The sequence below is a fragment of the Monodelphis domestica genome, chromosome 3 (assembly GCF_027887165.1).
Source record: "Monodelphis domestica isolate mMonDom1 chromosome 3, mMonDom1.pri, whole genome shotgun sequence".
Taxonomy (NCBI): domain Eukaryota; kingdom Metazoa; phylum Chordata; class Mammalia; order Didelphimorphia; family Didelphidae; genus Monodelphis; species Monodelphis domestica.
Window position 1 is genome coordinate 167,901,018 of NC_077229.1, and position 27,440 is coordinate 167,928,457.

The following is a 27,440-nucleotide window of genomic DNA, read 5'->3' on the forward strand; positions in this document are numbered from 1 at the left end:
TAGGGAATTGTCCAAAAGAAACTTTTTTGATTTTGTATTCTTAACTTTCCTTAAAATTAATTTATATAGGTAACTTATCACTAATTACAAAAAAACTGATTATCAGAATTTTTACATTTTTAGTAAGCAATTTATTAAATCATTAATTTTTTCCCTGAAGAATTTTGAATAGGACCTGCTACTTTAACAGGTAAGACAATTTTGTTTTCAGAACTTCAGACAAGTACTACTGTGTCAAACATTTGAGCTATTGGTCAATGACCACAGTGAAATAAGACCATTTCAGAATTCTAATATGTTGTATGTTTAATTCTTAAGTTTAATTTTTATCTTGTCTTGGATTCTGAAAATTGACAGATGTTAGTCTTTATAATTATAGAATAGCATCTTGCAGACATGTTCATTTCTAAAAAAATTATATTGTTGGAAGTCACTAGATGGCTCAGTAGATTGAAAGCCAGGCCTAGACCCAAAAATAAGTCCTGGGCTCAAATCTGGCCTCCAACACTTCCTAGTTGTTTGACCCTGGGCAAGTCCTTTAACCTCTGTTGCCTAGCCCTTACCTCTTTTCTGCCGCGTCACCAATATACAGGATTAGTTTTAAGAAGATAAGGGTTTTTTTTTTAATTGTTTTATCTAGTGATACAATTTGTTTTTGATTTACAGAAATAGAGGTTAGTGATAACTGGGAGAATATGAATTCAAAAGCACTTTGAAGCAAGTTGCTGAGCTCATGAATGTGAGCATTCGGTTTCTTTGTTAAGTATAGTCCCCATTTCCAGTTTTTATTTATACAAATATCATTCAGTTTGTTACCTTGAACACAGCTTTCTGTTCTTTTGATAGACTTCTTTTCATAGAGGTTAGAAGGGACTTGAGAGAATTAGTCTGACAAATATCAGTTTCCACAATTGTCTTTAAGATTGAATTATCTTATCTTCCAAATCTCCTCCTCTTCCTGGTTTCTCTGTTTTCTAAAAAGCACTACAGTTTTCCTGGTCACCTCAGAAGCATCTCTAGCTCCACATAAAACCAGTTGAGGGGCATTATTCTTTGTAACAACTCACAGGAGTGTCCTGTTACCATTGGTGCCTAGTTTAGACCTTCATCACTTTACTCTAAGACTTTCATGCCTGCCTCTCCCAGTCAATTCCAGGATCAAAATTTGATGTAGAGATGAAGGGACTAAAGAGAGCACATAGTCTAACCCTCTCATGTACATCTTCACCTGATTAATTTGGTCATGTCATTTGCCTATTCAAAAACCTGCAGTGGCTCCCTATTTCTTACTAACACCCAAATTCCCATTTCCCATTACTGGTTCCTGGCCTTTCATGTTTCCTGAGAGAGTCTATCCCTTGGTCTTCTTCTCTGCGCTTGCTTATCAGTCTCGTGTTTTCATCTACCATCTTTCTGCAGATGGTAGCCATGACCTCTTTTCTGAACTTCAGACCTGCATTTCCAGCACCTTATAAAACAAAAATCTATACTCTGATGTCCATCTCTGCTTTAGACTCAACATGTCTAAAAACAAGTTCATCTTTATCCCTAACCCTCTGACTTTACAACTTCTATTGATAACATATACTCTGCTTCTAGTATTTTTTTTCATAGCTCTTAATAAGTGCTGGTTGACTGATTTGATTTTTCTCCCATAACTTTCCATTTCTTTACTTCTCTTTTCTTCATTTCTCCCCCTTCTCTGTTCCCTCTGCTAACACTCCAGTGCATCCTGGCTTTTGTCCTAAGTCAGCATCCATGTGACTCACTCTTATCCATTCTGTATACTATTGCAACTTACTTTGACAGATCTGGTCACTTCAGTCCTTCGTTAAAAAATTATTTTACTTCATTGTGTATTAAAAAATCAAATTTCTCCACAGGACATCCAAAGATTCCCATAATCTAATACAATCTTTCTGCTTTATCTTCATATTTATAACCTTCACAAAGTCTGTGCTCTAGTCAAACTGGAATGCTTTGTCCCCGCAGAATGCCCCAGTTTCATCTTCCCATACCCTAATTCATTTCCTGAAATGCTTTTCTTCACTTTTTAAATTCTCATCATTTATCCTTTACCCTAAAAATACCTTTTCTTTAGATTTCACAGATTTTTTCTCTATACATTTGATTGTATAGCCACATATTTGTGGATGGCTTCTGCCTCCTCCCACTCCAATTTTACTTCCTTCCCCACTTTGCCACTTTAAAGGTAAGTCAGCTTATGTCCCCAGTATCCTAACTTGACCGTGCCTTGGATAAACTTGGTGTTATAATGATCTTAACTCTTTAACAGTGCCTGACACACAGATGATGTTTGATTTTTTAAAATTTGTTAGTGTCAGCCTCCACAAAGCTTTAATCCAGTGCTTTGTTATGTTGTGGAGGAAAGCATTCTGGAGTCTCAAAAGCTATAACCTTTAACAAGCTCTAGCATACTGGAAAAGTTTTAAATTGTTCCAGACACCAAACAGACTGCTGTAAGGAGAGGCTTATTACCATTAGGCTGATCTCTTAGTGAATTATTTTGTTGATGGTAATCCATGCTTTTCTAGTAATGTTATTTGGAAGATCTTAAGTGATAAATTTACAATGTATCCAATCAAAAATGAGAATCCTAAACATGAGATCCTTGTCCAATGACTAGTGATTTAACATGTTTTTTTGTGGAACTGAATAAAACTGTTCTTGACATTCTCACTATAAATTAAAACAGAATACAAAAGAAAGTTACAGTTAAATAAATGGGATAGTCTCACAGGTTCTTGGGGGGGGGGGAATCATTTCTTTAGCACTTGGTATGTACTGGTACTATGCTAAATGCTAGGAGGTGGTATTTTTTTTCTATCCAAAGGTGGCAGAAATACTTCATAGTACCTTCATCATCATTGTAGTACTCCTGATAAACATTTGCAACAAGGCCACCAAGAAGTAATTGCAGATTATGTGCAGATACGGTTGCTAAGTTTTTAATTGGCTAAATGAATATGATATTCCATAAATCAGCTTTACCTTAAGACTAATTTTGATGCAGCTATGGACATAAGAAAACTCATTGGGGAAAATATATTGGGAAATAAAGTTCAGGAGCAAGAAATAAGAGAATCCAAAGGCATCTTGCCTGAATACCAAAAGGAAAGAGTTAAGGTGATGAAACTAATGAGCACCAAATGACATTACAAAAAAACAAATTGATATCAGGAAATCATTCATCACTAGTGTGGGTCAATTCTGATTTGGCTGACTACACATGGAAAATGTATAAAAGATAGATGCCAGCACAATAATTTCTAAAAGATATAGGTGACATAAATCAGCAAGGAAGCCAAAGAGCCCAGAAACCACCTCAACTAGCAAACATTTGCTCTTCTTACCTGGCAGGCAGAAATGGTATTCAAGGATATCGGTTTACTATTTTCATTTGTAAAGCCACATGGAAGGGGATGGTGGAAAATAATCACATAAAAACTTTACAATGAAGGAACATAAAGTTTACAGGAAACATTGTAAGAGATCAACCTAAGCAAGAACATTCCAAGGCCATTTAAGGACAAAACTGGAAGGAAGCCAGTTGAAAAATACTAACAATCTGGAAAAAAATGCTTAAAGCAAAGTTTTTACTCTTAAACTTATTGATGCCCTTTCTTCAATATCATTTGCTTCTAAATGGCTATCTTCACTCCCTTGCTACCCCCAACACAGCCTTTCCTCATTAAAAAATTAATATAGAAAAGAGCAATAGTTTAAGTCTGGGAAACTTGAGCTTAATTTCAGTACCTACTGTCAAAAAAATTTTCCATTGGTAATGGTGGAGCCACTCATTTCCATCTTATATATCCTTGTCACTATTATGCTAAATAAGAAAGTAAATGTCATCAAACTCACCCCCCCAAAAAAAAAAAGAATTGGAAAGAGCTGAACAAAACCAAAAATGTACATATTTGTGTTGAAGGGAAAACAATTTTGAAGGATTGATTCTTAAGATAAGAAAAATTCTGTACTTGAAAATTGCTAACCTACAGACCTTCCTATTTTTATACAGTCTTCATTGTACTAGGGAATAATCTACATACATTGATGGGATTCTTTATGAAAGTTAGAGAGAGGCACATATATAGCTTTTTACCAAATGACATATATTCTTGGCCTGAATGGCATAAGAAATATAATAGAACAAAAGTCATAGGGGCCCAAGCCATTGCTTCATTTTACAGGAAAAGAAATAGGCCCTAGGGATCAAGTAACTTGCCAAATTCATCAAGATAATATGTTCTGTTTGAGATAGGATTTAGGAAGCATGTTGTCTAAGGCAAGAGCCTATATTATTTCAACTTCATAGTGCCTTTATTATTTGTTTAATGTTGAAAAAGCATGTGGTTGAACTGTAGGGTACTTTAAAGTTTCTCCAAAAAGGTGATTTCCATGAAATAATGAGACTCACTGAATGATATAACAAGATAACTATCTTCATTCTGATTATTAATGTTGGCATAGTGGTATGTGCTTGTGAAGCTTTTGCCACCTTCATGGAGGATGACTAGCATAGATTATAGATGAAAAAGAGATTCCTTAGATGGTGATTCTACTGTTTGTGGATGATATCCCAATCACATCAAACTTCCAGAAATCACAGAACTTCCAAAATGAAATCCATCATTCCAGAGGAATGCTAATTGTTAGCCTTTGACCAGAATTTGGATGGACATCTTTTAGAAGCCTATCAGTCAGTATATTTTAGATGAACAGTGAACTGGGTCCTCTATTGGGATATGCTAGATTGTATTTGGAATATTGTGCAGTGCTTATCCTTCCTGAAAGAAAGGTTCATCTTTTTTTTTTTTTAAACCCTTACTTTCTGCCTTGGAATCAATATTGTGTATTGGTTCCAAGACATAAGAGTGGTAAGAGCTAGGCAATGGGGGTTAAGTGACTTGCCCAGGGTCACCCAGCTAGGAAGTGTCTGAGGTCACATTTGAACCCAGGACATCCCATCTCTAGACCTGGCTCTCAATCCACTGAGCCACCCAGCTGCCCCCAAAAGGTCCAACTTCAATAAACATTTAAGTGTCTACTATATATACCAGATAGTATATTAAGTGGAACAGAACCTACCCTCAAGAATCTGAGTCATTTTTTTTTAACATCAGTATTTTTCCACTGAGGCTGAAAGGTTGTGGATCATGAAACTCCAATCTCTGTAAAGTCAAAGTTGTGGGTCACTAAAATGTACTAAGGGTGTGTAGGAAGCTACAACATATTACTGATAAATAACTGTGCAAAAATGGTATTAATGGTGAGGTGAGTCACAAATGAATAGCCCTCAAGCTTCACTGGCTTCCATGCATTAAAGAGACTTAGTTTTAGATTTGCACATTAGTTGGATTCTCATTGGAGGCTTTATGGAGGAATATATGTTGATGTTACAGAGGACAAAGTTTTGAATGGGTTGTAATCTGTACACAAATTCCTTGAAATAGGAGAAATTATAGTCAGGACCCTCTATCATCTACTTTCAACCTTTTCTAGCCTTGTCTTCCATTTTTCTCCTGTGTGTCATGTGTGATTTAAGCAGGGCCTTAACCACCTTAATTTTAATCCTTTTGTAAAATTAAAAGACTGAAGATACATTGGTTTTCTATTGAACTCTTGCTTTCATCACTCTCTTGACACTGAAGATCTCACCTGTGTCTTAGCTGCCCCCAGGGGATAGCCAGTTCTTTGTGATCTCACCTCCTGAAATCTTTGTACTGAAATTGTTAACTCTGCAATTCATCTATAATCCCCATATTGTTGCCTTCATCTCCTCATTAAAAAAAAAAATTCCCTAAGCCTGATTTTTATCCAGTGCAGTTTTATTTCCCTGTGCTTTTCCTGTCTTCTCAGGCCATCAAATTTGGTTTAATTTTCCTCTTCCCTGTTTGACCTCATCAAGAAGGCAATGTCCTCAATATTTTTTAATCCCTTCCCTTCCCACTTCATACTTAGGGTTCACAGTCTATAATCTTGGATCTCTCCTACCTTCTCTGTTATTTCTCCCAAAACTCTTAAATATTTCTGAAGGAAATCAAGAATCTAAGTTAATCACTGTAAAGTAATTTTATTTAGCTTCAAATGGTTCCTCACTGTTGTTCAGTAATCTTTTTATTAATACCTTTCTCACTGTTAAACTTTGCACAGCAACTGTTCAAGCTCCTTCTCAAGCACTCAACTCTAACTGCACCTAATTGGCTTCAAAATTGTGTCCATCCTCTACTTGTCTTCAGCCATATTCTTTGCTCTAGCCTCAAGATAAAGAAGCTTAGAAAAAACCAACCTTCTACTTTATCCTGTTTCTCTCTTTAATCTTTACTTTGCATTTTATTGCTTTTGCTCTCATCATCTTCAATCCTTTTCAGGTCTCCTTTATCCTTTTAATCTCTTGCCACACCAAAAAAACAAACAAACAAAAATGACTTTTATTTCTCTTTTTTGACTACCAAAATTCTAGAAAGAACACACTAAAGTTCCTCATAATAGTCACTTGCCAGTTCCCCTCAGCCAGGTAGGGCAGAAGATAGATCACTTGGGTATGGAGTCAGGAAGTCTCTTTTTCTTGAGTTCAAATCTGGCCTCAAACATCGCCTATGGAGCCCTGGGCATGTCACTTAACTCTGCCTCAGGTTCCTCATCTGTAAAATACACTGGAGAAGAAAATGGCAAACCACTCTAGTAACTTTGCGAAGAAAATCTCCCAAATAGGGTCATCAAGAGTCAGGTATGACTGAACTGCCTCTAGTTTCTCCCCTCTCCCATATATCCTTCACATAGCTGCCAGAATAGTCTTCCTTAGGTTCAAATTTGTCAGCAGATCAAAATCTATGAATGCCTATTGCTTTTAAGAGCCTTTGACTTGACATTTAGGGTCTTTACAGTCTTATTTATTTTTATCTTTCTTCACACTATATGATGCATTACAGCATCCCTGTATTCCCAGACCATTCTTAATACTATAGCTCCTCTTTTCTCATTATTTGCCTTTCAAAATCCTTTTCTTTAAGGCTTTGTTTACATATTTACTGTGAAGCCTTCTCTGATCCCTCCTAGCTAAAGGGGACACTTACTCAATTGTTTATAAGAGCTCTCTCATCACTCCCTACCTTGAATATGAAATAACCACTACTTTAAAGATGTTATTAAATTAATGTTATTTCCCCCTTTACCTACAAGGGTAGAAACCATTTAATTTTTCTGTTACGCCTAATTTCCAACTAATTTTTAGATTGATTTGGTATAGAGACAGTACAGTACAATATTGCATTTTCTTTGAAAGTAAAAAGTTTCCTTAAACTGTCTTAAGCTGCCTATATTGAAAGAGACTATTAGGGGGCAGCCAGGTGGCTCAGTGGATTAAGAGCCATGCCTAGGGGTCCTAAATTCAAATTTGCCCTCAAATACTTCTTACCCATGTTGCCTAGCCCTTCCCTCTTTTCTGTCTTGGAACCAATCTACAATATTGATTCTAAGACAGAAGGTAAAGGCTTTAAAAAAAGTGGCTTTCCAATCTACATCCTATGTGTTTGCTGTCAGAATATACCTATTGTTATGGAATCCACCTATTGTTAAGGAATTAGGTTAATATTAATTTTCTTTTTGGACATTAGAAACTCACTAAATTCACTTATACCTAAGCATTAAGCCCATTTCTCTTTAGGGCAATGGAAAACCCAGTTTCTAGACTTATAACAACATTCTGGGAGAGCCCTACAACAGGGTAGGAATAGAGAGAGGAGTTAAAATTTGGTACCCATATATTTCCTCCAAACAAGAAGAGTTTTTCATTCCTTAGGGGAAAAAAATTAAAATATAGTATGGTCCCCCTCATTAGGCTGTCAGCAAGGCTTTTCCTTTGTATTCCTACCACATGGCACAGTGCCTGGCACTGCAAGCCTGTTGACTGTGTGGGAGAAAAATCACTACATTTGGAATCTGAGAACTATGCTTTGAATCCCTGCTAATTGCTACTAGACTTCTACAAGCCACAACTGATCTGTAAAGAGATAGACTAGATGGCCTTTAAGCTTCTCTGGCTTTTTGTCTATGAAACTGATGGTTCCTTAATTACTATTATAATTTTAACCTCATTCTTACATGGTCACTCTTGGTTTCCTAGTTTCCCTTTTTCTTCTGAGAGCACTACCAAGCTTATTTTATAACTTTGGTACTGTTTCTGATTTCTTTTTACCCTTCAGATCCAGTTAGTTGCCAAATATTGTTGACTGTCTCTAGAGTACCTCTTACATCTCTACTTTACTTCACTTAAAGGGCCTCTGTCCTTGGTTCAGGTCCTCACCTTTCACCTGAAGCATTGCAATAACCTTCCAGGTAGGTTGCCAGTCTCAAATCTCCTTTGGAATCCATCTTCTATCAAGTGTCATATTTGACAAACCTTAGCCCCCTCAGGGACACCCAACGAAGTTAATCCAAGTAGTTCACCTTCCCCAGAGACCAATAGAGGCATTCCAAGTTGCCTTGACCCCTACATCCCCTTCCTTCCCCAAACCTAAAAGTTCCTCTATCTCCCCCACTCAGACAGGACAGCCTCACCAACTCTCTTTGCATTGGGCTCCCCATTGCTGCTTCTTTTCCCCCATTTCCCCCATTCCCCCCAGGTTTCCCCACCTCCACCATACCCTTTTGCTAATCTTGACATTGGGCTCCCCTTGCTGCATCTACATACTCTGGTCTCATTTGTCTCATTTCAATCTCCCATCATTTGGATTGACAGTATCGATTTTCCTTAAGCATAGACCTGTCATTCCCCTACTCATGGGGAATAGCATAAAAGTACCAATTCTTGTGTTTTACCTTCTAAAGCCCTTTGCAGTCTGACTCTAAGTAACCTTTTCTGGCTTACTACTTGACTTACCATATACTTTACATTTCAGTTCAATTGATTTACTTGCTGTTAAAACAATTACCTATCTTCATCACCACAGTTTTGTATAGATTGTTCTTAATCTAATTTCACCCTTACAGTATCACTAGCTTCCTTAAAAAAAAGCAAAACAAAAAACCTCAGCTGTACAACCTCATATAGGAAGACTATCCTAAATTTCCCTCCATTTGTTAATGTCTTCCTTCTGAAAAATAAAATTACATAATTTAGTATGTATTTTGCATTTTCTTTGTATGTGTTATGTCCTCCTCCAAAGGTGAGTTTCTTTTTTTTTTTTTTAAACCCTTACCTTCCGACTTGGAGTCAATACTGTGTATTGGCTCCAAGGCAGAAGAGTGGTAAGGGCTAGGCAATGGGGGTCAAGTGACTTGCCCAGGGTCACACAGCTGGGAAGTGGCTGAAGTCAGATTTGAACCTAGGACCTCCAGTCTCTAGGACTGGTTCTCAATCCACTGTGCTACCCAGCTGCCCCCTAAAGGTGAGTTTCTTAAGGGAAGTTGTTTTTGTTTTTCAATTTGAATTTTCAGAGCCTGAAACATAGTAGACATAAGTTGGTTGAATGGGTTGACCTCTAAATCAACTTAAATGTTCTCATGTTGCTGTGGTGGAAAAATTCATCATTGTGTTCATCACCCTGAGACCAATTTGGCTTCAATTTTGGCTTCCTCTTGAAAGAGAGGTACTTCCGAATTTGTCCACGTTACCAGACCGTGTATTCTTCTGGCATCATCTTTGGAAACCTAGGATCATCTGTTGGTTGTTGACTTCAGTGAAGAACCAGAATAGGATAGTAAAGAAGGGGTTTGTAAAAATTAAAATTAGATCTCAATAATAAAAATATTATATTTTAAGGGTTTTATTAATCATTAGGAATCAAGAAATAAAGAGGATACAAAATAAAGACTATATGCCCATGGCTGATTAGCCCATTTCAAAATCCCCACTCATCACCACCATGCTTGCTGACAGGACCAAAAAGAGCGTAGGACCCTCCACATTCCTGCCCAATATCCCCTGTCTACAGGAAGTACATAATGGCAGGAAGTCAGTGGGCTCCCGGGAAATATAGTTCTTTTTTTAGGGTAATAGATTTTTAACTATACAGGTTGAAAGCAAAAATATCTTGCTATGAAAAAAGTTCTTTCTGTACTGAGCACACAGTCCAACGGGAGAGACAATATACAAACAAATAAATACAAAAAAGCTACAAACAGGATAAATAGGAAATAATCACAGAGGGAAGGTGCTAGAATTAAGGGAGATAAGGCTTCTGTAGAACATGGGATTTTGGCCAAGATATGAAGCAAGTTAGGGAGGGATAGGAAGTGGTGATGAGGAGGGGTTTTTCCCTAATGAGGGTCAGCCAGTGAAAATGCTAGGGGCCAGGAGTTGGAGTGTCCTATTTGAAGAACAGCAGGGGTACTGTAAGCTTTGGGGAAAAGGGAGAAATGGCTTTGGGCAGTGATGGTGAACCTTTTAGAGATGGGAGTGCTGGGGTCCCACCCCTCTCGCTACACACCTGTCCCTTTCCCCCACTGAGTGCCAAGCTGGCCCCGCCCTCCCTTACCCCATACAGGGACAAGAGAAAGTGCTCCCACTGGGATGCTGGGCATAAGGGCAGGTGAAGTGAGGAATGTCCTCAGCATGTATAGAGAGGGGCCTAAGCTCCCCTCCAGCTCTGCCACTTGTGGGTTTCCCACCTTACCCCCATGTGGTTACCATTGGCTGCCAGAGGGGAAGGGGATTTGAGTGGGGAGGAGGAGGGGAACAGCTTTGCCCTGAGTCCTGCTTTTCTAGTAAACTGGGGGGATGGGAGGGTCAGCTGTGTGTCCACAAAGAGTGCTGTGTGCCATTTTTGGCACTGGTGCCGTAGGTTCACCATCACTGGCTTAGGGAAGGGCAATTATGACAACCTTTTCTTTTAAAACTAAGATATCTGATTCCAGTTAAAGGAAACTGAGGAAACAATAGGATATTTATCCCCTTTAAATGTGGGCATTTTGCTAAAAGCCAAAAAAGCCTTAAGTTTATGCTTGACCATGTCTAGTTCTAGGTACTCCTTTGTTAATCTTCTGGCCTCTAGAATAAAAATATCAATTCTTGTGTTTGGCCTGTAAAGCTATTTCTCAAAGGTACAACTTAACAATACTATTGATTGGGGAAGTTCGTTGGCCCTGTTGGACTGAGCAACAGGCCTGGAGGCTGGAGGTCCTGGTTTCAAATTTGGCATCAGACACTTGTCGTGTGACCCTGGGCAAGTCATTTAACTCCAATTGTCTAGCCCTTACTTCAGCCTTGGAACAGATACTTAGTGTCAATTCTAAGACCATAAGGATTTTAAAAAAAACTATTGTTGATTCCAGAAGTTTAACTCCCTCTTCAATATAAACTTAATCTTCAATAGTAGATTTGTTTGACCTGGTGAAGAATTTATAAAGTGGATTTTCTGGAATAACTAGGTGGATGGGTGGATAGAGAGCCAGGCCTGGAAGGGGAAGGTCCTAGGTTCTAATTTGACCTCAGACACTTCCTAGATATGTGACCTTGGGCAAGTCACTTAACCCCAAAGGCCTAATCCTTACCACTCTTCTACTTTGGAACTGATACCAATTCTAAGACAGAAGGTAAGGGTTTAAAAAATAAAGTGAATTTCCTGTCATTCAAATCTAATTAATTTCCTTAAAACTAATAATTGCTACAAACACTTGCCAGCCTACTCAGTTCTTAATAAAACCTGGCTAACTCTTCCCTACTGTATTCAGCTCCAAGACCTATTCTGTACTCACATTGTATCACTGTTATTGCCTATTGCACCAAATTGTCTTTATTGTTCTTGAAATTATTTTCGGATGCCCGGGAGGAGCTTATCAAGTTAGATCAGCTTCTCCAGTTCTCTAGCTTGATTTTTAGTCATTGGTCTATTGACTTTACACAGTAGTAAAGCAACAAGCATTTTTTGTAATTCAGTTTTTTTAGTTCCAAATCCTCTCCCACCCTCCTTCCAACCCATTCATTCCCCCACCCATCAGGAAGGTAAGAAAAACAAAATCCTTACAAATATGCAGTCAAGTAAAACAAATTACCTTAAACGTGAGAAAGAAAAAGAAAAGTGCTTCAGTCTTAACCTACAGTCTGCACTCGGGGACGGACAGCATGTTTCATCATAAGTTCTTGGGAACTGTGATTGGTCATTATCAACAAGAATTTATTAAAGGTCTACCACGTGCGCGGATACAAGAAAAAGCAAAATACGCTCCTTAACCTTTAGGTGGCTACACTTTAAAGAAGACATTAGTAAATAACTTTGCGAGAGGGAAAGGGTTTCCTCCCTCCCTAAGACTAAAACTTTAAACCCACCCCAACATTTGGAGAGACAATGAATTCTCTTAATCCTTATTTCGTAATTAACAGTCTGTGGGAAAATGTCCTTCAGGAAGTGGTGAAGGCGGCGTTAAGGACTTTCCACCCTCCAAACCTAAAACGCTCCACAGGTGCTAGTGCTCTCCACCTGCTCCCGCCGCAGAATCCGGAGCCTCTCGGGGGTAACGAAATACTGCCAGACAGCTGCCAAGCCTTGGACTTGAGCCACGAGACCAACCGGCTTCCGATGCAAATTCATAAAACCGCTGCGCCTCGCCCCACCCCACCCCCGCCCTCTTGCCCCAAGCTGTTTTGAATCTCCACCACTCTAGGCTGGCCATGGTTGCATTTAATTAATTTCTTTTAAAGGCATGTGCACACGTTCTCATTTCTATTCGGTTCCACAGAATTCTCTCCCGGCTCGAATGAACGTAGTCCCGGCGTCCAGGACTGGGATCGGGGCGGCTGAGGCGTGCTTGGGGTTAATAGAGAAATAAAAGAGCTCGAACTGGTCGAGAGCAGGTACAGGCTTGGGTTTATGGAGCCGTAGAGAAGAGCTCGGAAGCTCGGGCAGACGCAGGAAAGGCCCGGCGCACTCCGGGACCAATAGGACGGGGGGGGGGGGGGGGGGGCGGGACCAAGCGATGGGGGCGGGAGGCGTAGAGAATAAGCCCGGAGCGCTTGGAGGCGGGGCCAAAGTCTCGGGCTTCCTTTAGAGAAGCAGAGGCGAAGGGTTCTCAGAGTTTCTTTCGGAGTCAGGTCCGTACCCCTTCCGGGTGATGGGAGAGTCGGGAAGGCCTACTGCGGCTGGGCCTCAACTGGATGAGGTAAACACCGTTATCCTGGCCCGCCTCCTTCCCTCTCTGCCTCGGGGGTGGGAGGGGAACTAGTCCAGGCTTCTCTCTCAGTCTTAGGCCGGAGCTTTTGTTCCTCCCCGTTCTTCACCCACCTGCCCTGGCTTCAGAGGGGAGGGGAGGAAAGAGGAGAATACGTGGGGGGAAAGGTAGTTTCCTCCGTGACCTCCTTCCCCGGATGTCATCCTGGGAATCGGAATCGTGGAACCCCAAACAGCCAATGGGGAGAATGACCCTTCTTTCATCCCTCCGCAGAAGAGTTTTTTCGATTCTTTAAGTTCATTCATTAAACACTGACTTCGGGCTAGGGCAGAGGCTGGTTGGAGTAGAGGTGACTGGACGGTTCCTCGGATTCAGGGAGACCTCTGGGGTCCCTCGCTGCCCTTGACCCTTTCAGACTGTGTGATGCCGGGGAGGATACTCAGCCCATGCTCCACTGCCTCTTCCAGCATTTGGGGAACTTAGGACAAATCACTTAACTTCTTCAGCTCCAACGTCTTTATAAAAAATTGGAGTGAATTCAACAGACGTCTGTTATGTGCCTACTAGGTGCAAGATACTAAGATACCTCTGCTTTGGTAAAGGAAGTCTCACTGGCAGTGCCTCCTCTACCAGTCCTGGTCAAATGTGTCTCGATTTTGAGGTGCAAAGACAGAAGAATAAGCAGACACTGCCAACCCAAGAGCAATGAAAATTTTAATGGGTTTGTGATTAAAGATGGGAATAATTGGGATAGGAGACCTTTCCCCCCTTCAATTGAGTTATTATTTTTTTTTTCTGGTTAGCAAGTACTCTTCACCCCCCAACAAAAGAAAAAGAAAATCCTAGTAACAAATATGCTCGAACAAACATGCTCACGCTGGCCGTGACCCAAAATGTGTATCTCATTTTGCTTTTTAAGTCAATCACGTTTGGCATAAGATGGGTATCACTTTAATTATCAGTTCTCTGAAATTGTGATTTGTCATTGTAACTATTGTAACTATTTGTATTGTAACTAATTGTAACTATTGGAGTTCATAAGTCTTTCAAAGCTTTTAAAAATAATATTGTTATATAAGTTATGGTTCTATTCACTTCCCTCTGCAACAGTTCATAAAAGTCTTATCCTGTGGAGCGTTTCTTCTGACCCCTTTAAATGATTGCTATGTGCTAGGTGAGAGGCAAGTTACCTGGTGGATAAGAGAGTCACCTGGAAGTCAAGAACACCTGCATTCGAGGCCTGCCCTTGACAAGCCTAGGTTAGGTGACACTGAGCAAGCCTTTTTACTGTGTACTCTACAGAATATTTCTTCACTGGGAATTGCCTAAACCAGTGAAAATATCTGTTTGATTAAATATCTCAGGTGCTAGGGATACAAAAACAAAAGAATAAAATCAGCCCTGCCAGTGAGAAATTTTCATTTTAATAGATGTTTATTTCAAGTTATGAATGACAGACTGATGAAATTAAACATTTTACAGTTGAAGGATTTAGTACGTCAGGAGTGACAAATAGTTCAATGTCTGCTGAAACTTTTGAGTTCTGTCAGAGCAAGATTAAAATGTAATTGGGAGATATTTAACAAAGTAAATACAAATGCAAAATAAATATCAATTTGTATTTTTCACCATCAATAATGGTTGACACCAATCATATAAGTATCTTGCACCTAGTAGGTGCTTAGTTAACAGGTGTTCTTCAAATTCACTCTTCATTTTTTTTTTTAATAACCCTTACCTTCCGTCTTGGAGTCAATACTGTGTATTGGCTCCAAGGCAGAAGAGTGGTAAGGGCTAGGCAATGGGGGTCAAGTGACTTGCCCAGGGTCACATAGCTGGGAAGTGGCTGAAGTCAGATTTGAACCTAGGACCTCCCTTCTCTAGGACTGGTTCTCAATCCACTGTGCTACCCAGCTGCCCCCTCACTCTTCATTTTTATAAAGACAGTGGGAGCTTATAGGAGAGATTAAGTGATTTGTCCAGAGTTCCCTAGAAGCTTAAAGTGACAGGACAGAGATTTGAGGTTGTGCTTTAAATGCCAGATTCATTTTTTACATTACATATATATCATACTCCATTTTCCTTACCGTGCAGGAGGATTAGGTGAAAGGAGAGATCTTCAATTTGATTTTTGATTAGACTACTAGCAGTTTGACTCTACTTTTGAAGTAATTGGAAAATATGTTATATTGGTATTTGTTGCTGTGATGTCATAGAAGAAAATATCCAGAAAGTTTTTTATTTAATTGTAGCAGATAGCTGTTGCAGATTGGTAGTCTTACCATGCTGGTAGCTCTTTTTATAAACATTTCCAAACCACATATTGTACAAAGGAATTGATCAGCAATTATGTAACAACTACTTTTTAGGTCCTGGGGTAAATACAGAAAAATTGGGAATTATAGAACTTTAGCACTGGAAGGGTCCTTTTGAGATCTAGTCAAACCAGGCCAAAGAGGTACTGACATGGACAATTGATTTTAAGCACATTGGACAAGGTCATACAAGTAAGCATCAGAACCAGATCTTTTGATTCTAGCTCCAAGAGAATCACACGAGTACAGTGATCCCTCACCTGTCGCTGGAGTTATGTTCCAGAGACCCCTGCGATAGGTAAAAATCCATGAAGTAATGGCATTATATTTATTTTGTTATTTATATATTTTAAGGCTTTAGAAACCCTTTCCACTTTCCTATAAACCTTTTTTCACACTCTTATTAAACTTTCCCATACTCTTATAAACACTTCATATGCTGTAGTCACTGAGCCAATTAGTGCCCAGGATACAGAACACAGTGCTGTCACCTTTCATTCCATCAGCCAGTAGTGTGCTGTGTACAATTTCACGTTGGCAAACTTGCACAAGCAGTAGTGGTATACTGCATTCCCATTGTGTATAGTACGGTATTCATCCACAAAATCCTGTGATATAGCGAAAACTCCATGATACAGAATTAGATATTTTTCTTTTTAAAAAACACAATATAGTGAATCTGTGATAAGTGAACTGAGATATAGTAAGGGATGACTGTGTATCATTTCAGAGGATTCATTAACTCCAATTTGGCACTTTCCCTACTTTACTAGGATAATATGTGTTGTTTCCATTCCATTATTTCTCTGCAGTCATTGGTTCACATCTTTCATTCAAAAGTGGGTTAGATTTGGTCAAAGAGGGTGACTTCAGTTCCTTTAGCCTTTAATTTAGCTACATATACATGTAGAAGAATGCTAAGATGAAGTTTATAGCTTTGGTTTTGATTTCTATTTTTTAAGTATATGTACATACCTTTAAAAAAATCTGTTTTTGTTTTCTACTTTGTCCAAATGCATGTGAATGAATACTCAATTCCCAAAGGTCAAACTAACATTTTCTCATGATTTCCTTCTTTTTATTAATGGCATCACCATTGTTCTGTTCACTCAGTCTATAAAACTGTCATCCTTGATTCTTCCTTCTCCCTTGTTCCCCAGGACCCATCAGTTCTTTCACCATAGTATTGTTGTGATCCAGGAGGGTGCTTACTCATCAGGTGTAGGTGAAGTCAGCTTCCCTTTGGGAAGAGTCCAGGATTCTTATACCTTAAATCAGTGATGGTGAACCGATGGCATGGGTGCCAGATGGTACACAGAGGACTCTTTGTGGACATACAGCTGCCCCCCCCAAGAGTTCATTATTAGAAAGGCAGGGGGACTTTGATGGAGCTGCTCCCCTCCTCCTCTCCACTGTGCCAGGGACATTTTTTCACACCCCCCACCTCTCTGCCCAGCAGACCATGGGAGCTGGGAGGTGGGGGTGGGGATAAGGTGGGTGGCTCACAGGCAGCAGAGCTGGAGGGGAGCAAAGTGCTCAGGCCATTCTCCTCCCCTTCTCCACCCAGATTGAGGACTTTCCTCACTTTACCTGCCCCTCTGCCCAGCAGCCCAATAGAGACTCTTCTTCCCTCCCCTGTGTGGAATGGGGGGGGGGGAGGGTGGCTGGCACTCTATCTTTTCACCTTTGACAGAAATGTGTTTCTTATTTATTTCTGAATTTTTGCCTTTATATATTTTGTCAGTATTAAGGAATTTGGGGAAGGTTAGGATTCTTAGAATACCACACTTTCCATGAATTCAATTCTAACATTTATGCAAATGACTCCCAAATCAACAAATCTCCAATACATATATTTTAGCATAAATAAGATCTCTTTGTGCCAAAATAATCTTCCTAAGCCACACTCTTGACTACATCACTGTCTTTTTCAAAAATCTTTAATAATTACCTATTTTTTTCTAGTCTAAAGTATTAACTCATGTGAATTGGTCCATCCATTGTGGAGGGCAATTTGGAGTTATGCTCAAAGGGCTTTAAAAGACTGCCTACCCTTTGACCCAGTCATACTACTACTGGATTTGTACCCCAAAGAGATAATAAGGAAAAAGACTTGTACAAAAATATTTATAGACGCACTCTTTGTGGTGGCAAAAAAATTGGAAAATGAGGGGATGCCCTTCGATTGGGGAATGGCTGAACAAATTGTGGTATATGTTGGTGATGGAATACTATTGTGCTGAAAGGAATAAAGAAATGGAGGAATTCCTTGGAGACTGGAACAACCTCCAGGAATTGATGCAGAGTGAAAGGAACAAAATCAGGAGAATGTTGTACTCAGACTGATACATTATGGCACAATCCAATGTTATAGACTTTTCTACTAGCAGCAATAGGAGCAGGACAATCCAGAGGAACTTATGAGAAAGATAGCTATCCACATCCAAAGAAAGATCTGTGGGAACAGAAATGCAGAGGCAAAACATATGCTTGATCATGTAGTACAATAGGGATGTGATTAGGGTTTTGATGTTAAAGAATTGCTCTACTGCAAATATGAATAACGTGGAAATAGGCTTTGAACAATGATACATGTATAACCCAGTAGAACTGCTTGTCAGCTCTGGGAGGGTGGGAGGAAAGGGGTGGAATCATGTAACCATGGAAAAATATTCTAAATTTAAAAAAAATAAAGTATTAACTCAGATGTTAAAGCCCACAGTTTGGTTCTCTCCTTTCAAGACTTATTTATATTACTCCTCTTAATATGCACAGTATTTTAATTAAATTGAATTTCCAACTGTTTTATGAGTTCCTCCAAACATGGAACAACTTTCTTACCTCTACCTTTTAAAATATTTATCTTCATTCAAGGCTGGCTCAGGTGGTACCTATTCCTCAAACTTTCTCCAATTAATAGAATCACTAAATTTGAGAATTAGAAAAGACTTCAGTGGGCATTTGAGTCTAAACCATACCTAAAAGAATCTCTATTATATCATACTAGCAAGTGGTAATTCATCCTTTGCTTAAGGACCTTAAAGAAGGGAGGAAATCTACTAGCTTTGAAGCACCTGTTCAAGTTTTGAAAAGCTCTAATTGTTAAGAATTTTTTCCTGACTTCAAAATTTAAGTTAGCCTCTTTACAATTTCCATCTACTGCTTTCTGTTCTATGGGGACAAATAGTAAGTCTAATCTCTTTTGCATATGACAGTTCTTCAAATATTTGAAGGTAACTATCATATCTTATTCTGAGTCTTCTCCAAACTAAACATACTAAATTCCTTCAACTGATTCTCATATCATGAACTCTTAAACCCTTCACCATTTTGATTGTCCTCCTCTGTGCACACTCCAGCTTTCAGTCTTCAGATTTGTATTAAGTGGTGATAGAATTAAACATAAAAAAGATTAAATTGGAAGATAGAGTATAGTGCCTCTCTTAAGGTAGCCCAAGTTTATATTAGCTTTCTTGGCTTTTACATCACTCTGATTATTCACGTTGGACATGCATTCCACTAAAAATACCAAATCTTTTTAAGATTTATTACTATGTGATGATTCTCCAGGTAAAGTTCATTTTAAGTATTTAAGTGTAAGATTTTGTATTCCTAATGACTTTTCTTTTTAGAAATTTTGTCCAATACTCTAGCTTATTACAGATAGCTAAATGACATAGCAGATAGAACATCAGACTTGGAATTAGGAAGACCTGAGTTCAAATTGGGCTTAGATATTTCCTAGCTAACCTTGGGCATCATGTAACCCTTTTTGTCTCAGTTTCTTTATCTGCAAAATGAGGTAAAGAAGGAAATGGCAAACCATTCTAGCGTTTTTGCCAAGAAAACTTCAAATGGAATCACAGAGAGTATGGAATGTTTGAATAAAACCAAAACTATTTATTAAAATCTTCTTTGGATCCTGACTCTGTTATCTATTGTAGTAACTAACCAACCCTTCCAGCTTTGTCATCTTCAGATTTGTTGAGCATGTTATCTGTACCTTTATTTAAGTTATTGATAAAAATGTTTTAAGAACCTTGGATGAAGATCTCTGGGGTGGGCACTCCACTAGACACTTTTGTCTGAAACAATATTGAGTCATTAACAAATACTCTTTGAATCTAGTCATCTAATCAGTTCTGAATTCATTATTCAGAACTTTTCATCTAATCTACATCCTTTATTAAAAGTTTTGCTAAAATTTAGGTAAATGTCACTCACAATTTTCTCTTCACATGCTAATTTGGTCATCCTTTATATAAAAAAAGAAAAACAGGTTAGTATGGCATGACTTTTTTAATAATAAAATATCGATTGATTTATGGTTTAGAATATTTTTCCATGGTTCCATGATTTATGTTCTCTTACTCCCAGGTATGACTTCTTGATAAAGTCATGTAATTACTATACTACTTCCTTTTCTAGATGTTCACCAGCCATCTCTTTAAATGATCCAGTGTTTTACTAGGAACTAAAACCAAACTCATTGTTCTATAGTTTGCAGGTTCTATTCTCTTCTCTTCCCTTTTTAGAAAATCAGGACATTTGCTCTTCTCTAGTCTTATATCTTTCCTATTTTCCCTAATCTTTTAATTATTGCTGATAGTGGCTTATTAATCACATCTGCTAGTTGTGATCACATCTTCTCTACAGGTATGCATGCCTTTGCTCTCCTTGTATTTACTTAGTTGGTACATTTTGTAACTCTCCAATAGTATATAACCTCCAGGAGAGCAGGGATCGTTTTCCTTTTGTGTGTGTACCCCTAACTTATAATACAAACTTTTGTATATCTGTTGAATTACTGCCTGCCCTATTTAGTTTACTTTTTACAATCATGAACCGAGGTATGATGGCAAAGTAGCCTTGTCAAGGCAAAGTTGTCAGTGGAGAAAGCTAGCTTAGTAATTTCTGCTCATACCATTAGACAAAAAAAAAATAATTGTTAAGCATTTATAATGTCAAGCACCAGAGAATGCAAATAGAAAAAAAAGACCATCCCTGCCCTCAAAGAACTCACTCTCTTTACTACACACATAAGAGAGGTCAGTTTCAAGGTGAGTGAAAAGGCCTGAAGGTTCTAAGGACTCCAAGGAAGGGAAAATCCCAAAGCCCAGGAATTCATTGTATGCCACAGGATATCTGTCTGGCAGCCTGGGGAATCTGAAGGGAGAAGTGACCCACCACCATTGAGAAAGAAGAAAAAGGCCTAAAGGTTGAGAGAGAATTCTGGGTTCCATTTGGAAGGGAGTGTAATATAATATGACACATAAATAGTCAGGAATGGAAGATTGGGGTTGGGTTTAAGTGAACTGTATATTGGAACTATACCTAGTCAGACCACATCAGTCTGTCATTAAGCATTTATAAAGTACCTATTATGTGCCCCAAAATGCAATACTCAGTATTGGGGTTACAAAGAAAGGCAGTAGGCCCTGCCCTGTAGGAGTTCTCAATATAATGGGAGAGACAACATGCAAATAACTATGTACAAACTATAGGCAGAATAAGTAGGAAATAATTGACAGAAGGAAGGCACTAAAATTAAGAGGGATTGGGAAAGACTTCTTGTAGAAGGTGATATTTTAACTGGAACTATAAAGAAGCCAGGCGATAGAGATGAAGAGAAGAGCGCCCTGGGCATGGGAGATAATCAATACAAATGCCCAGAGCTGGGTTTCTTGTTCCAGGAACAGCAAGGAAACCAATGTCACTGGATCAGAGTATAGAGGATTTTATATTTGATCCTGGAGGTGATAGGGAGTCACTGGCTTTTTTGATGGTGATCAGACTTGTGCCAAAGGAAAAACACTGATAGCTGCTTGGAGGAGAGACTGAAGAGTGGAGATACTTGAAACTTGTAACAAGGGAATCACTTTAAAAGACTGATATATATTAATTTAATGTCGCCAAGGAATCAGCTATGTAATTCCTAAATGAAAAACTTAAGTCAGCCGTCAGCCTTTTTTGGAGTTTAATTACAATAGGAGTAAGAAAGGAATTAGAGATAGGGAGAGAGAAAAAGGGAGAGAAGGGAATAGGGCTTAAATACCCCTTCTGTTTAGGCTGGGCCAAAAGGCCCAAGCCCTTAGATAGCTGGGGCAAAGAAAAGAGATCAGTCCCTATTACTCACATGTCCAAAATGGAGAAACAGTCTCAGAGGCCCCCACCTTCAGCTTCCTTCAGAGCAAGCCTTCTCAGAGCCCAGGAACCACACCAACCAAAACCTCAACCACCTTCCTCGAGTCTTCAGACCCCCTATCTTTAAGGAAACCCTCCAAGTTGCCTCCCCTCAGTCCTCACATCTACCAATCACTGTTCATCAATTTCCCTGTCAATGGAGGCTCTCGCTTAACCCAGGACCGCCCAGAGGTTTCTGGCTTTTGCACATGTCTGTTGAAGGTCATATTTTCAAATGATTAAATCTTTACTCCTTTGCTACAGCCCTTTCTAAATCCTGTTAACTTGAGTAGGGTAGAGATTGGAATAATTAAATTTTGATCTAGGCTGCAGCCCTTACTCAATCCTATTAGGACTGAATAGGGTGGAGATTTATTCCAAGTATCTCCATTGTATCAATTCTAAAATCAATCAAGACTCAAAGAAATTCCTGTTCTATGCTTAAGCATAGGTCAAAGTCCTTTCCATTGTTCAGCAAAGGGTTTCTGTCCTAAAGTAATCTTAAGAAGGGAAGAGAAAGAACCTCCCATGCCAATGGGGTTCCCATTCCAATAGACTATCAGTAAGAAATTTTCCAAGTATGAAATATCCCAATGGTGAAATTTCCAACATTTATAAGTCTAAGGAAATTTGAGGTTTACAAACTGTGAGACCAATCAGCTGGTTATTGCAATAGTCCATGCATGAGGTGGTGAGGCCTACTTCAGGATGGTGGAGATATCAGAAGAAAGAAGGGGAACATAAGAACTATAACATGTGAGATATTATAAAGGTAAAATTGACAGGATTTGGCATCAGATTGGATGTTGGAAGTAGGGAGCAGTGATGAGAGATGGTGAAAACACCAGGTTTATATCTAGGTTTTTGAGCCTGGGGTAATGAAATATGGAAGGTTGGGGAGAAAGACAATAAGTTCAGTTCTGGACATATTAACTTTAAAATATCTACAGGCCATTCAGTTTACAGTGTTGGAGAAATGAGGCTGGAGGTCAGAAGGAACTACCACTAGTTCTCACATTTTTTATTTTAAATTAGAATTAGGTAAATTGGAGAAAATTAGAGGATGCCAACCAAGATGATAACGAATCATGAGACTATGCTGCATATAAGAATTAGTTGAAGGAAATGGAAATATTTTGCTTGGAGAAGAGTATGATTAGTGGAAGGGGACAAGTATTTGAAAGATTATAATGTAGTAAAGAGATAAGTTTTAGAGGGCAGTGGGTGGAAGTCACAAAGAATAATTTAGGATTGATATTTTAGAGCTCTCAGTGGAATGGACTGCCCAGTGGGAAAGAGTATGTTTTTCTCTCGTTTGGAAATCTTCAGGCAAAGACTGGATAACCACTTGTTGGTATGTTGTAGAGAGGATTATTTTTTTGGGTATGAGTTAAATTCCTTGGCAACTGATTCTTTCTAAAATTCTATGATTTTGTTAGGTTATAAAATAAGTATGTGACATAGTTGCTGTATTTTAGGAGTCTCTTTGCAGAGACCTTATACACAGGCATTTGAAAGTTTTAAGATTGTAAATGCAAATAAAAACTGATTTTCTTAGACTTTAGCTGATGAATTTGTTGTCTGAAGTGGCTAACCACTGGAATGAAATACTGTCAGTAATGAAATGATAATTACATTTCAAACTCTGCCAAAGACGACAGATATTCAAACTTAACCTTTTTTCAAGAAAGCTCCATGTTTGAGGGTATTATAAAAGAAAAGGGCAACCCAGGGTAAGCAGGATGCTTGCAGATGGTAGACTGGGGGTCTAGAAGAATAATGGGGTGAATCTCTATTGTTAAATTAAGATTAAATATTTCAGTTCGCTTTTTGTGTTGCTATCCCTCCAGGCCAAAGATAATGTAACCTACAGTATACGTATTGAAAAGGAAATTTCTGGAAAAGATCAGTAAGTTTAAGTCAGCTTTAATAGCTTAATGCTGCACTGAGACTTTTGAGACACCTTGTATATTAAATTTTTTGCCTTCAATTAACCAGGCATTTGCTAGAGTATTAAGAATAGTAATAGTTCACATTTATATAGAACTTTGTGATTGAAAGAATACCTTCCAGATAGCATTAGTGTTATATAGATAGTATTTGGAGTATTGCCATCATACAGATAAACTGCAGCTTTCAGATTATATTCACATTATAGGTAAGGCTGTGTACTAGATGTATGGAATACAGAGATAAAAAAAGACAGTACCTGCCTTCCAAGATCTTACAGCTTGTATATGTGTATAGATATAAACTATAAGACAGATTAAAGTATAGTGAGATGCTGAGAAGGAAACATGATTGATATGAAAAAGAAGAGTTCATTTGTCAACTGGGAGGGTGGAAGGAAGGGAGGAGAAGATCAGGAAAAGCTTCATGAGGTATTGTTAATATTTTTTAATGTTTTGTAGGGAAATTGTTGTTTTCAAAAAGGCTGTCTGAATTAGTAATCGTTAGGGCAAGAGATACCAACATACTAATTAATGAGTAAATATTAAGCATTTTTTATGTGACCAACACAGTGCTAGATGTTGTAGGTAATATTAAAATATCATGTAGTCCTGACCCTAAGGAGTTTTTAAAAAGATATTTTAATTAATTTTTTCAATTGAAATTTCCCCAAGGAGTTTACAGTTTACTTGGGAGAGTAGTTAACTCACATAAAAAAAATGACAGAGTAAGTGTTAAACAATGTTACATTGAATAAAAAAGGTCCAAGAATACAGAGAAGTGTGATTTGAATAAGATTAAAGTCACGCTTGTATCTTGTCCTCTTCTTTGTCTTTCTTCTTGGCTTTATTTGATCCAAGGTTACAACCCAACCCTTGTCTACCCTTCTCCTATTTGTGATCCATTGGTTAGAGAGGTCTTGATGATGAGAGGAGATGATGGTAATTATGAAAGAGGGATGGTGTTAGTAGAAAGAGATCAGAAAGGTAGAATCCTGTAAGAAATCTTAAGAGTGTAGAATTCTTTTTACCTTGAGGATTTTAAATGCATGCCCAGATCTCTCAAGAATTGCTTATTGACAACAAAATCTTATAATACCTGTGGTACTTTGTCAGGAAGTCATTAATTTTCCAAATAGTATTGTTACGGGAATATTTTTAAATGAATATTAGAGATTTTGAAATAATTGTATGAGAGGAGAGTCAACTCTTTAAAATTTAGGATGAAATGAAGAACCACAAAGCTTTTACTCTGCCCTTCCACTTCATTCTAAAATAGTCTACATCTTTTCTTTCTCCTTCAACTCTTTTATGAGTTATCTCACATGAGTTGAGTTGATGTTTCTCCTCTGACAGAAGAGTGGCAAGGGCTAGGCAATTGGGGTTTAGTGACTTGTCCAGGATCACACAGCTAGGAAATGTTTGAGGCCAAATTTGAAAACAGGACCTTCCAACCTGAAGCCTGGCTCTCTATCTACTGTGCTATCTAGCTGCCCCCTGATGTGAGGTTCTTAAAAGCAAGGGTTGTGTCCCCTTTTCTTTCTGTATTTCCAGCACTTAGTATAGTTTTTGGCAAGTGCTTAATGAATACTTATGAAAATCAATTTATTCATTAACAAATGACATATTGATCCAAACCATCAATTCATCCAACCTATTCTTTGCTGAAAGTGGCACCAAGGCATATGTTATAGGAGAGCTTGCTGGTTATTCCCTGTGAAATCCATTAATCAGTTAAACAAATAATTTTGAATGCCTACTGTCTGCTTAGTACTGTTATCTGCCCTCATGTAACTTGTTCATCCTTAGATTCCTAGCTGTGGGCTAAGATCAAAATAAAAAGCAATGCCTTTTAAAACAAAATATTTATATTTCTTCCTTTAAAGAGATTATCATCTGATACTACTGACAATGGGTTGAAGTCAAGTGAAGAACCACTCCTCAGAAAGAGTTCTCGCCGATTTGTCATTTTCCCAATTCAGTATCCTGACATCTGGAAGATGTATAAACAGGCACAGGCATCCTTCTGGACTGCTGAAGAGGTAAGTGCTCAGGCTTTTCTACACAAGAGGTTAGGATGAGCTGAGAGTTCCTACAATATTTCCAACTATAAAAAGTACACTCGGAATAGATGACTGCTGGCTCATTACTTTAAACTGTCAGTTCAGTAGGGGAGAGCTAGGTGGTGACTCAGTGGATTGAGATCCAGGTCCAAAGAAGAGGTCCTGGGTTCAAATCTGGCCTCAAACACTTCCAAGCAAATCACTTAACCCCCATTGCCTAGCTCTTACTACACTTCTGCCCTGGGAACCAATACACAATATTGATTCTAAGACAGAAGTTAAGGGTTTTAAAAATATAAAAATAAAAAAATAAGCTGCTGACTCAGAAGTATTATCAAATGCTTTGTGTTGCAATGCTCAACAATAAAAAAAAATTCTCGTTACAAATATTCCCTCATGTCAGAGTTTGCCTACCATATGTTATAGAACAACTTCAGTTCTTTTTTTAATGTTTAATAAGTTTAATTTTTTATTTGAAATTTTTTATTTAATTAATTTAGAATATTTTTCCATAGTTACATGATTCATGTTCTTTCCCACCCCCCTCCCGTAGCCAAGGAGCAATGCCCCTAGTCATTTACATGTGTCTTTGAGCAAGACCTATTTCCATATTATTGGTATTTGTACTAGGGTGATTGTTTAGAGTCTATGTTCCCAATCATATTCCTATCGAACCATGTGATGAAGCAGTTGTTTTTCTTCTGTGTTTCTGCTCCCACAGTTCTTTCTCATAAGTCCCTCTGGGTTGTTCAGGATCACTGCATTGCCATTATTGGAGAAGTCCATTACATTTGATTGTATCACAGTGTATCAGTCTCTGTGTACAGTGTTTTCCTGGTTCTGCTCCTCTCACTCTGCATCACTTCCTGGAGGTTATTCCAGTCTCCATGGAACTCCTCCACTTTATTATTCCTTTGAGCACAATAGTATTCCATCACGAACATGTACCACAATTTGTTTGGCCATTCCCCAATTGAAGGGCATCCACAACTTCAGTTCTTAAGTAGTTTTTAGGCTGCCCAGCATCAGATAAAGCCACTGTTTACTGGGTCAAGAAGGTAAATAAAATAGCAACTCAGCTGTAGCCAAAAGTACATAATAATAGTATTGTTCACCCCACTTTAAATTGTAAAACTTACCTGCCTTAAGGAAAACTGTATACAGCTGTGCTACATATGTGAATGACCATGAAATCATGGAGGCACTTCGATCTGAGACTACATGGTTACATTCATTATAGTCACAGGCCACGCTGTCCAGGCCCAGCCAGTCCTGTGGCATTTGTTTTTGTTGTTGTTGTTGTTTGTTTGTTTTTAAAACCCTTGTGATTTCATGTAATTTATGAAAAGCAGCAGTTTTGGCATTTTGGCACCAGTGTGGCCATGTGGCTTTTCATTCTTCTCTCTCTTTCTACTTCCTTCCCAAGGCCCTTCCTCCTCCTTGACTTGAAACATTCAGAGGGATTGTCCTAGCTATAGGTGATCTGGAAAGCAATTCAATAAACAGTTTTTGAAGGTGAACCATGTGTACCCCAACAGTAGCAAAAGAAACAATGGTATTCCTCTCTTTACTCTCTCTCTTTCCCTTCTATCTTGCTTCATCATAGCATTTAGTAAAAGATGTTTTTTCCTCCCAAAGGCTTATTTTCCTTTTCCTTCTCTAACTCTATCTAAGACAAATTTAACTCTGATACTATCTGTGTGACCAGGGGATTTTCATTCATTCCCCCTAGGCCTTAGTTTCTTCATCTGTGACATGAAGGAAAAAGGGGGATGTCAATCAGATGACCTCTGAGCACC

At 38.5% G+C, this 27,440-nt stretch overlaps 1 protein-coding gene across 2 annotated transcripts in view; it reads left to right on the forward strand.

The window, feature by feature from the left end:
• The first annotated feature begins 12,679 nt into the window (after nucleotides 1-12,679).
• Nucleotides 12,680-27,440, forward strand: part of RRM2B (ribonucleotide reductase regulatory TP53 inducible subunit M2B) — a 38,408-nt gene continuing 23,647 nt past the window's right edge. The window contains exons 1-2 of one of the 2 annotated variants that reach the window (XM_016431849.2): nucleotides 12,680-12,817; nucleotides 25,465-25,620. In XM_016431849.2, the coding sequence (XP_016287335.1) occupies nucleotides 25,579-25,620 (42 nt within the window). In that variant the 5' untranslated portion in view covers nucleotides 12,680-12,817; nucleotides 25,465-25,578. Of the gene's footprint in view, nucleotides 12,818-12,964; nucleotides 13,123-25,464; nucleotides 25,621-27,440 lie in introns of those variants that run through there. The other variant, XM_007488172.3, reaches the window with a different exon arrangement.